Source organism: Rana temporaria, chromosome 1 (genome assembly GCF_905171775.1).
Source record: "Rana temporaria chromosome 1, aRanTem1.1, whole genome shotgun sequence".
NCBI lineage: Eukaryota > Metazoa > Chordata > Amphibia > Anura > Ranidae > Rana > Rana temporaria.
In genome coordinates this window covers 25784993-25800491 of record NC_053489.1, presented here as the reverse complement: position 1 = coordinate 25800491, position 15499 = coordinate 25784993, and the positions used below count along the sequence as shown (strand labels likewise).

At 46.6% G+C, this 15499-nt stretch overlaps 1 protein-coding gene across 1 annotated transcript in view; it reads right to left on the bottom strand.

The window, feature by feature from the left end:
* Positions 1-15499, bottom strand: part of KIF24 (kinesin family member 24) — a 70844-nt gene that overhangs the window by 677 nt on the left and 54668 nt on the right. The window contains exons 11-12 of the mRNA XM_040336032.1: positions 12472-14694; positions 2158-2251 (exon numbers count right to left, since the gene is read on the bottom strand). Coding sequence (XP_040191966.1) covers positions 2158-2251; positions 12472-14694 — 2317 coding nt within the window. The remainder of the gene's footprint in view (positions 1-2157; positions 2252-12471; positions 14695-15499) is intronic.

Genomic DNA, 15499 nt, shown 5'->3' with positions numbered 1-15499 from the left:
TGTAGCCTGCGACCTCCTGCTCTGGAATGGCAGGTTAGCAAGCAAAGATCGCAGGTTGCCGACCCGCCATACCACAGCATCAGTGTTGTGAATGAAGCTGGTGGTAGAGGAAGAAAGCGTCTGTGGAGCAGAGCCCCATAAGCCGATGCTTCCTCTGCAACGCCGGCTTTTGCCACAGGCGGAGTCTAAGGCAAAGTTCGGCTAACCCGCAGGATAGACACAGCGGCACTCGCGGTGTGGGTAAACCGCAGCACAACAGTGTGAAAGCAGTCTTGGGCCCTTTTCACACGATCAGCCGACCAAATGGGACCCTCAATTCACCTCTACAGAGCGACACATGTCAGTTTACGCCCGCCTACCTCCAATCCGCAAAACATTTGTCCCCTTCCATCTGGGCGGATCAGAAGGTCTATAGAGAAGCCGTAACCTGTCATCTGTCCGCTCCGCTCATTGTGGCCCTCGACTGGTCACCAAGTTGCTTAAGTGGCCCTCACTCTTCAAAAGGTTGGGCACCCCTGGTCTACTGCATGGGTCTTCAAACTATGGCCTTCCAGTTGTTCAGGAACTACAATTCCCATCATGCCTAATCATGTCTGTGAACATCAGAGTTTAACATTGCCTCATGGGATGTGTAGTCCCACAACAGCTGGATTATGCCTGACCTGACCTAAAAAAAGGTGGGATACAACAAATACCATACCAACTTTTCAGATGAAGCCTGAGCCGTGTCAGATGAATGTGGTCGAAATGCGTTAGTACGTTATTTGTTGTATCCCATCATGTAGCCTTATTTGTTGTATCCCATCATGTAGCCAATAAAGAAATTGCTGTATTAGATGATACCGAGTAGCTGGCTTTATTGTATTGGTAAATTATTGCCATGGTCTGAAGGCACTTGGGCCTGAGCACCGGCTTCCCATCTCTGAGGCTAATCTGCAGTAAAACACGTTGTTTTTATTTACTGCCGTCACGGAAACCCCCCCGTCGCACTCCGCTTGAGTGCTTCCATCAGTACACTGCTTCCTCCAGTCCAGACCTTCAGATAATCAGTTATTACAGCCACATATTGTAACCAAGAACCAGGCGAGACTAGCTCAGTTACAAAACTGCAACATTGAATCTTTTATTGCACAAGGATACAGGCTTTTTATACACTTGAAAAGTAGGTTGCCCCCTCCTCATCATATTACCCTAACAATACAAACTGGAAACAGAAACAGAAACTAACATGAGCCAAATTTACTAGTCATTTGCCCAGCCTAGGTGACGCAGTGGTCGTCTCCAAGCTCACAAACTACAATACACATTATCATAAGTATAAACACAGGACACCTTCACACAATAGCAAGAGACCACCAGTAGCAGACTACCCGTCTCCTACATTGTACAGAGGCCAATGTGATCAGCTCTTTCAAATAACATGTATAGTTCAGAATCAGATAAACCAGGAATAGTCTTTGTATGTTTCCTGGGAGATATTGTGGATAAATATTACTGTCCCATCTGAAGTAATCTAAACCACATTCTCAATGTACATTAGTAACTGGCCATCAGTTTCCTCTGTCACCCTGTGCCCCTAATAGAAACAGGGTAACATACATTAGAGGGGCCTGGGGAGCTGAAACAAGGGTTTCCCCAACCTCTCCAAGGGATTCTGAGCTCCACGGGCCCCCCACCCAAAGCGACTCCCGTCACAACCACCCTCTCAAAGCCTGGTGCAGTTTCACCCAAACTGGTGTAGAAGAGGGAGGTTGCACAGCACAATCTTACAATCACAAGTGTGCTATGTGTGGCTTCAGCAGGTTATATAAAACTCTGAAAAATGATAGCCACCCACAAGACAGGTGTTAGATCATATGTAACCAACGTCAACCACAAAAACGACCAAAGGAATCAAAGAAACCAAATGTTTGGACCGTTTATGGCTTTGATAGAAACGGTTGGTTGTGGGTTTCCATGATCCATGTCTTTTTTAGATTCAGAGCTGGTTTAAATGGTCAAGTGGGTTTTGTGACTTTGGCACAGCTGCTGGTCAACGATAGGAGTCCATTGACTGCGTTTTTTGCCTCATAATGATGTCTCTAGGATGTTTATGTGACAGGTTCCCCCTAAAATGCAAAATATCCACAATGTACAAAAAATCCAAAATGTACTTACAGAGGTAGAAACACAGCTCAGCAGCGCCTCTTCCTGGCAGCACAGGGCTGATACTTCTTTTATTTGCTTGCAGTGTGCTTGAAGTAGTAGTTGCCTAGAAGAAAGAGCAGGTTCCATTACAGATGGAAGAAATGGATTCCCAGGCATAGCTCTCATGGCACACAGTCTAAGCAACATGTCCATTTCATGACTACTACTAGAAATCTGCTACTGTACAGGTAATCTGTTGTAAAAATAAATATATAGTGCCTATATGGCCAAAAGGTGGTGGACATCTTATTATCAAGCCTACCTATATGACCAAAAGCTGGTGAACACCTTATTATCAAGCCTACCTATATGACCAAAAGCTGGTGGACACCTTATTATCAAGCCTACCTATATGACCAAAAGCTGGTGGACACCTTATTATCAAGCCTACCTATATGACCAAAAACTGGTGGACACCGTATTATCAAGCCTACCTATATGACCAAAAGCTGGTGGACACCGTATTATCAAGCCTACCTATATGACCAAAAGCTGGTGGACACCTTATTATCAAGCCTACCTATATGACCAAAAGCTGGTGGACACCTTATTATCAAGCCTACCTATATGACCAAAAGCTGGTGGACACCTTATTAGCAAGCCTACCTATATGACCAAAAGCTGGTGGACACCTTATTATCAAGCCTACCTATATGACCAAAAGCTGGTGGACACCGTATTATCAAGCCTACCTATATGACCAAAAGCTGGTGGACACCTTATTATCAAGCCTACCTATATGACCAAAAGCTTGTGGACACCGTATTATCAAGCCTACCTATATGACCAAAAACTGGTGGACACCGTATTATCAAGCTTACCTATATGACCAAAAACTGGTGGACACCTCATTATCAAGCTTACCTATATGACCAAAAGCTGGTGGACACCTTACCATTACACCTATCCATTTTTTTTTCTCTTACAATAGGTGCTGGAACTTAACCACGACCCCACAAAACCCCTCCCCCTACACACTCCCGCGACCCGGTCCGAAGCACCGGGACCCTCGGACCTGATCACCGCTTCCCCGTTCTTCACTGTGGCAGCAGCATCGATCGTGTGTTCCCTTTTATAGGGGGACACAATCGATGACGTCACACCTACAGCCACACCCCCCTACAGTTGTAAACACACTTCAGGGAACACATAACCCCAACAGCGCCCCCTTGTGGTTAACTCCCAAACTGCAACTGTCATTTCCACAATAAACAATGCATTTTAAATGCATTTTTTGCTGTGAAAAAGGACAATGGTCCCAAAAATGTGTCAAAATTGTCCGAAGTCACAAAAAAAAAAAAAAAAAAACGCTGATCAGTTTATGTTCCTTAGTAGTAAAAAAAAAAAAAAAAAAATTATAAAAATGCAATAAAACTATCCCCTATTTTGTAAACGCTATAACTTTTTCGCAAACCAACCGATAAACGCTTATTGCGTTTTTTTTACCAAAAATAGGTAGAAGAATACGTATCGGCCTAAACTGAGGAATTCTTTTTTTATATATATATATATATTTTTGGGGGATATTTATTATAGCAAAAAAAGAGATTTTTAATACAGCTTACCTGTAAAATCTTTTTCTTGGAGTACATCACGGGACACAGAGCGGCATTCATTACTATATGGGTTATATGGAGTACCTTCAGGTGTAGACACTGGCAATCTTCAAACAGGAAATGCCCCTCCCTATATAACCCCCTCCCATAGGAGGAGTACCTCAGTTTTGTAGCAAGCAGTATGCCTCCCAAAATGGTCCTCAAAAAGAGGGGTGGGAGCTCTGTGTCCCGTGATGTACTCCAAGAAAAAGATTTTACAGGTAAGCTGTATTAAAAATCTCTTTTTCTTTATCGTTACATCACGGGACACAGAGCGGCATTCATTACTATATGGGATGTCCCAAAGCAATGCTTACAATGAGGGGAGGGAGAACATCTCCAAGACAAAAGGATTTAATTTAGAGATATACTCAAATCATAATAAATCCAACTTATTTGAGAAAAATAATCTTAAATTTTAAATTTAACTCAAAAAAAGAGGAGCCCCCGGGATCCGAGGGTCTCAAACTGCAGCTTGCAGCACTGCCTGCCCGAAGGCAGTATCAGTATTCCTTCTTACGTCCAACTTGTAGAATTTTGTAAATGTGTGGACAGAAGACCAGGTTGCCGCCTTGCAAACTTGAGCCATAGAGATCTGGTGGTGTGCTGCCCAGGAGGCGCCCATGGCTCTAGTAGAATGAGCCTTTAATGATACTGGAGGAGGCAACCCTTTCAAGCCGTAGGCCTGAGTGATTAATTGCTTGATCCACCTAGAAATGGTGGACTTTGCAGCTGCCTGCCCCTTCTTGGGCCCATCCGGTAGAATAAACAGCACATCTGTTTTTCGGATTTTCTCTGTAGCTTTAAGATAGGCCTTCATGGCCCTGACAATATCCAAGGTATGCAGCAACCCTTCCTTTCTGGAAGTAGGTTTAGGGAAGAAGGATGGTAATACCAAATCCTGGTTCAAATGAAAACTGGATATGACCTTCGGTAGGAAGGAAGGATGAGGGCGGAGAACGACCTTGTCCTTATGAAATATAAGATATGGTTCCTTACAGGATAAGGCTGCCAGTTCCGAAACTCTTCTTGCGGAAACTATGGCAACCAAAAATACCAACTTCCTTGTCAGTAGAACCAAAGGAACTTCAGCCAACGGCTCAAACGGTTGTTTCTGTAAACTTGACAGGACAAGATTTAAATCCCACGGACAAAGCGGGGATTTAACTGGAGGTTTAATACGTAAGACCCCTTGAAGGAAGGTCTTAACCAGCGAGTGGGTGGCCAGCGGCCGCTGAAACCACACTGACAGGGCAGAAATCTGTCCTTTGATTGTGCTTAATGCCAATCCTTTATCCACTCCTAGCTGGAGAAAACTTAAAACTCTATCTATGGTGAACCTGCGAGGAAGCCATAGCTTGGACTCGCACCAGCCTATATAGGCCTTCCAGACCCTGTGATAAATCACCCTAGAGACCGGTTTCCTGGCTCTGATTAGGGTAGAGATTACCTTCTGAGACAGACCTCTACCCCTGAGAATCAAGGATTCAGCTTCCAGGCCGTCAAATTTAGATGCCGTAAGGCAGGGTGGAGGATCGGACCTTGCGATAGCAGGTCTGGCCTTAGAGGCAGAGTCCAAGGGTTTCCCACTACCATCCTTAGGATTAGTGAGTACCATGCCCTTCTGGGCCATGCTGGAGCTACCAGGATGACTGGTATGCGCTCCACCCTGATCCTGCGCAGCAGGCGGGGTAGTAACTGGAGCGGGGGAAACGCATAAAGAAGTTTGAACTGATGCCAAGGGCAAACCAGAGCATCGGTTCCGCAGGCCATCGGATCCCTTGAGCGGGACATGAACCTGTCTAGCTTCTTGTTGAGTCTCGATGCCATGATATCCACGTCCGGCACTCCCCATCTTTGGCAGAGTGCTTGAAAGACTTGTGGATGCAGAGACCATTCCCCCGGCCATAGAGTCTGGCGGCTTAAGAAGTCCGCCTGAAAGTTGTCCACTCCGGGAATGAATATTGCCGATATGCAGGGCACATGAGCCTCTGCCCATAGGAGAATCAAGCTCACTTCTCTCTGAGCGGCCTGACTCCTGGTTCCCCCTTGGTGATTTATGTATGCCACTGCCGTGGCATTGTCTGATTGAATTCTCACCGGGAACCCCTGCAATTTCGACGTCCAAGCCCTGAGGGCTAGTCGAACAGCTCTGAGCTCCAAGATGTTGATGGGTAACAGCTTCTCTGGCTTTGCCCAAATACCTTGGCGAGTGGAACCATCCACAATTGCTCCCCAGCCCGTCAGGCTGGCGTCTGTGGTCACTATCTTCCAAGCTACTGGGCTGAAAGACTTTCCCTTCAGTAGATTCTGAGGGTCTAACCACCAACACAGACTTTGCCGGACTCTTGATGAGAGTGGCAACGGGATATCCAAGGCCTGTGGCCTTCTGCTCCATGCTGACAGGATGGCTGCCTGCAGGATGCGAGTGTGGCTCTGGGCGTATGGTACCGCCTCGAATGTAGCCACCATCTTGCCTAGTAGTCTCATACATAGGCGAATAGTCGGTTCTTTCTTGCTTAGAACCAGTAGGATTAATTCCTTGATGGCTTTGACCTTCCTCAGAGGTAGGAACACCCTTTGTTGTTCTGTGTCTAATCTCATGCCGAGATATTCCAACTGCCTTGTGGGCTGGAATGCTGACTTTTCTCGATTTAGGACCCAGCCGAACCTCTCGAGGTATTGGACCGTGAGGGCCACTGCTCGCTCCAAGCCGGGAGACGAGTGGTCTATGACTAGGAGGTCGTCCAGGTATGCTAGGATCGTGACCCCTTGGATCCTTAGCTTGGCTAGGATTGGAGCTAGAACCTTCGTGAACACCCGGGGGGCCGTAGCCAACCCGAAGGGAAGCGCCACGAATTGGAAATGACGTGAAGCCACCATAAAGCGTAGATATCTTTGATGTGGCTGATAAATTGGAACATGAAGGTAGGCATCCTTTATGTCTATGGACGCCATGAAGTCGTCCTTTTGGAGTGTGGCAGCTGCTGACCGCACGGATTTCATCCGAAATGAGCGGACCCTTAAGTATGCATTTACCATCTTTAGGTCCAAAATTGGCCTGACATCTCCATTGGGCTTTGGGATGATGAATAGGTTGGAGTAGAAACCCAGTCCCTGTTCCAGGACTGGTACCTCTACTATTACTTCCTGGGAAAGTAGATGATCTAGAGCCGATCTTAATGCGGCTCCTTTCTCCAGATCGTTTGGAATCCTCGACTCCTGGAAATGAGGAGGAGGAAACCTTAGGAACTCTAGCTTGTAGCCTGTGGCCACGGAAGACCGTACCCACTCGTCGGGAATGCTGGCTTCCCAAATCTCCGAAAAGAGTCGCAGCCTTCCCCCCACCTTCGTGGGTGGGGGCGCCCCTTCATAAGGTAGACTTGGGGGCTGGTTTTGCTGGTTTGCGAAACCACTGCCTCTTGCCTCTAACAGCCTGTCCTTGTGATCTGCTGTTGAAGCCGAAGTTTGTTCTTGCAGGAGGCCGTCGATACTGCTTGGCATTAGAGGGCCCCTGCCCAGGGGAGGACTGTCGTTTAAACGCAGGCCCCTGAACCTTCTTCTTAGTTGGCAAGAGAGTACTCTTGCCGCTTGAAATGGTCTGAATGTATTTATCTAGGTCCTCTCCGAAGAGCCGTCCTCCATGGAAGGGGAACCCTACCAGGAGCTTCTTGCATGGGGGCTCAGCCTCCCAGCTTTTTAACCATAAGAGCCTTCTCATATGGATAAGGGATAACGATAAACGTGACGCTTGCTGGATAGAATCCTTGATTGCGTCTACCGTAAAACATATGGCCTTAGGGACATCCGAAAATTCTTCTGCCTGCTCGGCAGGAATAAGTTCAAGCATTTGCTTAAATTGATCCGATAAAGCTTGAGCGACTCCAATCGCAGCCACGGCTGGCTGTACTACTGCCCCTGCAGAAGTGAAGGAGTTCTTAAGTAGTGCTTCCAAGCGCTTATCAACTGGATCTTTGAAAACCTGTATGTTTTCTACAGGGCATGTTAACGACTTGTTAACACATGAGATGGCTGCGTCTACTACAGGAGAAGCCCATCTCTTGTAAAACTTTTCTTCCATAGGATACAAGACAGAAAATTTCTTAGGTGGTAAGAAAACCTTGTCTGGTTTGTTCCAATCTTGGAACAAGACTCCCTCCAATAGAGGATGGATCGGAAACACAGCACTGCTTTGAGGCGCCCTCAGTGAGCCCAAAGCTGAAACCGTTGATACCTGGAGATCTGGTACAGGCAGGTTGAATGCCTTATGGACCAAGTCCGTCAAGCCTTGAATCCACCAGCTCTCCCACAGGGAGACTGCCCCAGATTCCTCAGTATCCGGATCCTCGATCCCTGAACCTACTTGGTCCTTGTCCAAGAGGTTGTCCAATTCCCCAGAGGAAAGGACCTCCTCTTCCGAGGGTCCGCGCACGGGTGACGGAGATCTATTCCGCTTACTACCCCGCATAGCTGCGGCTATCATTTCTCCCATGCTTCTCCGCATTTCATTTAAAGAGGTGAGTAACACCTCCTCCGTGACCATCTTAGGGTTGGGTTGACTCGCGTCAGCTCCAGTCCCAGATCCCGATGGCCCAAAGGCTCCCAGTGGGGAAAGCAGCGGCATAGCTCTATCCGAGACCTCAGACCCTGTGGGGGAATCCCCACCTTTTGTACCCTCTGACTTGTTCCTTGATGCCATGGTACAATACCGAGGTACACCTGCTACTTATTGGTACCTGGGACTTATAAATAGTTAAATGCCCAGACACCTGTTTGGGGAATAAAAAATGTTTCCTCTACCCCAGATGACACTTTTTTTTTTTTTTTTTTTCAAAGAAAAACTTTTCCTTTTTTTTTTTTTTTTTTTTTTTTCAATCTAGGCAAGAAAAAACATTCTATCCCCCTGAGTAGTATTGCCAAAGAAAAGACTATGAGATGGAAAAGAAAAACCAGCCTATTCCTAGGCTAAACCACAATCTTCTGAAGACTGTAGTATTCTTTCTGGCCACTGTGTGTCCTCAGCGCCCCGTGCTTCACTCCAGTCCTTCCTCCCTCAAGCCAAGTATTTGAATGAGCTGTGGCATCTAAGGAAGGGCCGCCCCTTCCTTAAACCACTGACCCGCCCTTCCCCCCCAGCTAAAACGGCGCCAAATGCGTCTATAACACGTGCACGCGCACCGCGCGCGCGCCCGCCGACGGGGGGGGGGGTTGGGAGGAAGGGCCTCTCTGTTCCTGCAGCCGCAGGCCTGGAACCCACGAGGAGGTCAGCGTTTTGCCTGCTTTGCAGGCATGAGGAAGAGGACTGGATAGAGCATCGCCTGGAGGCTTGCAGGTAAGCATAGCTCTCTGACACACACATACATTTGTACACAAAAGGCCCCACTCACAGCTTTTCCAACACTACCAGGGAGGTCACTTTTTATGGGGAATAATAACATATAGAGCCATCCTATCTTCATGATATGTGACTGGTTTGCCAGATGCAATGCATAACTTTTAGGCATGTCCCCTGTGACCTCCCAGAAAAAACTTGCTAAGAGCCAAGTTCCGCAAGTTTTCCCCTTACTTACCTGCTCCATGCCGCAGGACTTTGCAAAGCAAGAGGCCCAATCTTCCCCCATCTCCGTGGGGATGTCTAGACCTTCAGGCCCTGGGAACCTTCTTCTTCCATGAAGGATCCACTGTCCTGGGCCCATACAGCACCCTGGCAAACAGAAAACATTAGGCGCCCAAAGGTTTTCTAAGTTCTGGGCCCAGGGTCCAGCTCTCTTGAAAAGAAAGCATTATGGGCTATACCCCAAGGGTTTGGGGTCCGGTTACTGACCACTTTAGCGCTCAGGCTTTTTTGGACAGAACCGGTAGCTCACCTAATCCCAAGGATGCGGAGGCAAGCTAAACCATGACTAACACCTAAGACACTGGCGAAAAAACTGAGGTACTCCTCCTATGGGAGGGGGTTATATAGGGAGGGGCATTTCCTGTTTGAAGATTGCCAGTGTCTACACCTGAAGGTACTCCATATAACCCATATAGTAATGAATGCCGCTCTGTGTCCCGTGATGTAACGATAAAGAAAGTAAAAAATATAGAATTTTTTTCAAAATTGACGCTCTATTTTTGTTTATAGCGCAAAAAATAAAAACCGCAGAGGTGATCAAATACCACCAAAAGAAAGGGGGAAAAAGGACGCCAATTTTGTTTGGGAGCCACGTCGCACGACCGCGCAATTGTCAGTTAAAGCGACGCAGTGCCGAATCGCAAAAACTGGCCAGGTCCTTTAGCTGCCTAAAGGTCCGGGTCTTAAGTGGTTAATGATTACTTGCCACTTTATATGTTGTTTTTGCACTTTATAATACAATGTGTGTTTTCTGTATTATGTTGGACACATGTATAATCTGTATTACACAGTAGTTGCAACTACTTTTGCACTTTACAGTTATTATATGCTATATCCACATAAAAAGCAATAAAAAAATAGTGCTTAAGTGCTGCACTTTATATATTTTTACATATGACTTGGTGCCCAATATCTGGGTTATGGTGCTTAGCTGCTGTTATGTTTGATTTTTTACTGAGCGCGGATGTTGTTATTTTACACACGTGTCACCAGGGATGCTGGACAGCTCCCCGTCTGACCCATTGGACAACCCTATCTTGGGTCTGGTTTCTCTTGAACCCTGTGCTCTTTTAATGAACTTCCCTCATCAACCCTTAGCTTGTTCATCATCTACGCTTCCGTTTGATCACATCCAGCTATTACTTGTTACTGACCTATGGCTTGTTTACCGACTACTCTTCTGCTTGATCCATACATGTTATATCAACTACCGGACCCCCAGCTTGCTCAACTCCTGGTAGGGCAATCCTGAGGACCTCGACCTGGTACTAACACGCAGCAAAACCCGTCTCCACCATCAGGAGCTCTGGTGAATACCGTTTAGCAGGGCTTTTTTTCTCAGATAATAGGTGCAGGAACTCCCCCTTTCTGAGTCACCCCTCTTCCTTGCCCCTACCCACCTCCAAGCACCTTCCCTTGGTTCCATCCTATACCCACCTCCCAGTACCGCCCCTTTTAGACAATACAGAACCAAGTATCATTTTGTGGCGCTAAGAAATTTGTATGGAATTTGGTAATATCAAGAAAATCAGTAAAATAGATCCCCTGCAGCCAGAAACAATAGATCCCTCGAACAATGGACCACCAACAACAAAATCCCCCCCCCCCTCCAGCAACAATAGACTCCCAGCAGCATCAACAGATCTTCGCACAGCCAGCATTAATAGACTCTCTGGCAACCATCAACAATAGACCCCTCCTTAAACAGTGGATCTCTTGCAGCAACAACTCACCCACTGCAGCAACATAAGACCCACCCCCAACAACAATAGGCCCCCCACCAGCAACAATAGACCTCCTCAGCAAAAGTAGACCACCCTGCAAAAATTGGTCCCCTGCAGTTAGAATAGATCCCCCAGCAGTGAGCATCAATACCCTACAGCACAGCCCAGCCCCCCTTGCCATTACATACAATCAGTCCAGGAGGTGCCGGAACTGCGTTCCCACTGAAAAAAAAAAGCCCTGCCGTTTAGTGCTTAGACCCTGCGCTATGGGGGGGGGAATCTGCGTGTACATTTCAGCTTACTACCTTTGAACCTCTCTACTGCTACAGCTACTGGTCCCCAAGCCTGACCCCAGACAGGGCTTAGACAGACAATTTGATTTCTGCACACTAGAATATGACTGACCTCTTTCTAAATGCACAGCTACTTAAGAGGCCAACAGGTCATAAGCTCCACTCTAGGCAAGCAGTTACATGTACGGTTTACACATCAGAGGATTTGTAATCATGTGCAGTTGGGTCTAGTGATCTAGGTATGCCTGCCAGGCAGCACAGTTAGGTCCTTGACTTCTACTGTACAAAGTCATGAACACCCCCCACCTAGTGTCTGAACAAAGGAGCAGCAGTAGACTGATGAGGTCACCTTATTCTAGATTTAACACATGTTCACCACTTAGCAGAGGAATTAGAGGTACTTATACTAGAAGTACTTAAATTACAGGCAATGATTTTGAATAAATAATTTTTTGCTCTTAAAAAGGGGTTTTAAAGCTTCGTGTTTTTTCACCTTAATGCATCCTATGCATTAACCACTTCACGCCCCCAGAGGACGTCATATGACGTCCTGGTCTTTGTGGTGGTATATCTGAATGATGGGTGCAGCTACAGGTATCATTCAGATATCGGCATTTTCAGCCGGCGATTCCATACACCATAAGATTGATCATAGTGGCTGTTCCGCCGCTTGATCGTTCTTACAGGTGGCAAAGGGGGACGTCCCCCCCTCCTTCCCGCCGCCCTCTGGCGCTTCCAACAAATCATCGCTGCAATCGGTGAGTCGGAGAGCGGATCCACCGGCCCCGGATGCCGCTCATAGGAGATTTACGGCAGACCAGATGGTCCCAGCCGTGGCTATTTGTGGGGAAAAAAGGACGCCAATTTTGTTTGGGAGCCACGTCGCACGACCGCGCAATTGTCAGTTAAAGCGACGCAGTGCCGAATCGCAAAAACTGTCCGGGTCCTTTAGCTGCCTAGAGGTCTGGGTCTTAAGTGGTTAAGGGATATCAGGAGATCAGAACAACACAATCAACAAACAAGATATGAAAACTTTTTTTCTACGGTTCACTTACTGCACTTTTTCAAACTCTCTTGTGCTTTGACTGCTGACTTGGGACAATGATAACTGACCACTGGAAGTGGTTTTGTTTTTGGAATTCCTGAGACTTATCTCGTCTTCCTTATTACCCTGATGGGCCAATATGCATTTCAGGAGTTTATTCTTAATATGTTCCAGTTTACTGTCCTTAAAGGGGAACCTGAACGAGTCTTCTAAGCTGCTAAAACCAGCGTCTTCAACACTCAACTCTTGCCGTCGGTTGTGGCTCGCTGAAGTAGGCTGGTTGCAACCAGATTGCGTGTTGGAAGTAGCAAAGGGATCTGAGGGCGACAGACATAAAATCTCTTTCTGGTCATTTTCTTTTCCAGGATTTTTCCTGTCTAATAAAACAGGGGAAGCCCAGTATCTTTGAAAGTTTGCTGCAGTTTCCTCAGCATCTGCATCATATCGACTAATCTGATCATTCGATCTGGAAATTTCAAAGTCCACAGATGAGTCACTGTTGCTAAAATCAAACTTCTTTGGTGAATGTCCCATATTTGCCGGTTTTGAGGACCTTCCTTCATATGATCCCTGATGTGCCATAAAAGATGGCGAATTTGTCAAGCTAGGTGGCTTGCATTCATCTTTGGCTTCCAGGCACCACTCTTTGTCATGCTGAGAGTTTTGCAACTGTAAACTTTCATTATAATGAAGCATTTTCTTTACAAGGGCCGAGAGATTATTTTCTATAGACTGCTCATCGATTTCGGACTCTAGAAGAGATGCTTTTTCAAAACTGCCATTCTTTGAAGCCCCCATTGATTTAGGGGAGCTGTGAAGTCGAAAGTCTTGGGCCGACTCCATAGACCAGTTGTCCTGGAGCAGCGACACGGTCAGAGGAGCCATCACTGCGGCAGAAGAGTCTGAAGAATTGTTCACAGCTTTCCCATAACAGTCTCTGCTCAACATGGCTTCTCCTGCTTGAGAACCAATCAGAGGGGAAGATCCGTCGGCTCGAGAACCAATCAGAGGGGAAGATCTGTTTTGTGGTTCTTGTTCTGCAACAGAATCACTAGAAGTGTTTGTCTGAGAACTACTCTTGGATGAAAGCTCACTTTTCTTCTTCGGCTGGTTTGGGAGTTCCTCCTGAGAAGAATAAGGTTTTTCTGGGGCATCGCTGATATTTGACGAGTCGCATTCGCTGGTGGGATCCTCTTCAGAACCCCATACATTTTGGCGGCCATGTTGTGGTTTCTCCTCCGAAAACCCACAACTGCCCGTACAGTCACAACTTACGCCCTGCTTTTGTTCCTGAGATTCAGAATGATTAAAGCTTAAACCCTGACCTCTTTCTACTGACTTTCGATCTTCCGCTCCCGAAGAACTCTGGTGAAGGAAGAATGAAAGCCTTTCACGGACCAGCTCTCCTTTCTTCACTTTCTTCTGGACCGACGCATAGGAAAACGAGTCTTCGCTAAAATCACTATCATCAGGGTCTTCCAGAGGTTGTCCCTCGTGATGAGAAGTGTTGATGTGGCCAACAATAACTTCTTGGGGCTTATAGAGGTCCAACATCTTTTCTAGTGGTCGATAATGCAGCTTTTGTTGGAAAATAGGTGGGTTTTGGAACTGCTGGTGGTAATGTCTTAAGTGGTCCTCTCTCTCTTTTTGCTCTGGAATATTACTCAGCTCACTGCAAATCTTCTGATAGACTTTATCCCCTGGTCTTGGGTTCTGTTCCCCAAAATGCATTGCAGTCCTTGGGACAATATGTTTCTGTACTGGTTGTACAGGTTGAACATGTTGCACTAGGTGTCGATGGTTGAAGTGAACTTTGAATTCTGTTTCCACATCTGATTTACCATCTTGAGGATTCCCTTGCGCAGGAGCCTTGTCTTGTTGATCACATTTCTTTGTACCATTGTGTCCAAGTCTGAGGACACCTTTCACTGGAGTGGTGTGGGCAAGCCAAGCTTGATTGGGGGAACTTTTTGTATTATTTGGCTTAATTGTGGTTTTTGGGGTCGAGGACAGGGGGACGTTGGTGGGATGGAAGACAGATGGACAGGATTTAGCCTTTGCGGTGACTGAGGTAGATGAGTATTGTGCACCCAGTTTTACTTTTTTTGGGGAGATTTTTTCACTCAGTGTGGAGGATGAATTCTGAACACGTTTTGGAGACAAACAAGAAGAGCTTCTGCTTCGATTAGTGCAAGCGGGGGTGTTCTTTATTCCTCTTCTTAACTCTTTTACCCTGAAAATAAAATAGAAGGCCAGTAATTATTTGGAATTTTAATCATGGAGGATCCTGAGTAAAAAAAAAAAAAAAAAAAAAACACAAATCTGCCCAAGACACTTGAATTGGTAGAACCATTTGAGGCATTGGGATTCTTAAAGGGGGTTGTAAAGGTACATGTTTTTTCACCTTAAAAACATTCGACGATTAGCACCCCCAAGCCCCCCCCCCCCCGTTTACTTACCTGAGGCCTCGAAAGTCCCGTGTCATGAACGCGGTGGCTTCTCGGCTCATTCATTGGATAATCTATAGCAGTGCAGCCATTGGCTCAATCAAATCAATGAAGTGGCGCGCCGGTGGGCGGGGCAGAGTGATACAGTCGGCAGTTATGGCGGGAGCGCGCCTGCAAGCTAACCCCCTTGGGAGAGTGCTTCCCAGAAGGGGGTTAGCTCTTGCAGGGAGGAGCCCGAGACAGCCGCTGAGGGACCCCAAATGACAAGGATCGGGGCCACTCCGTGCAAAACGAGCTGCACAGTAGAGGTAAGTATGACATGTTTGTTATTAAAAAAAAAAAAAGGAACCTTTAAAGCCCAACTCCAGGTTGGGCTTTAAAAGACCAAGTGACATTTCCTATAGAAAAACACAATGAAAAAGATTACAAGAACATTAAAGCCCCTTTCCCACTTGCGCAACTTAAAATAGCGCGATTTTGCGGCCGTGATTTTGACGCAATTTCAGGGAATGCCTGTGTAAACTTGAGGTCTATGGACCTCAACTCGCATCACAGTCAGACCAAAGTGTTACAGGGACTACTGTGATGTGG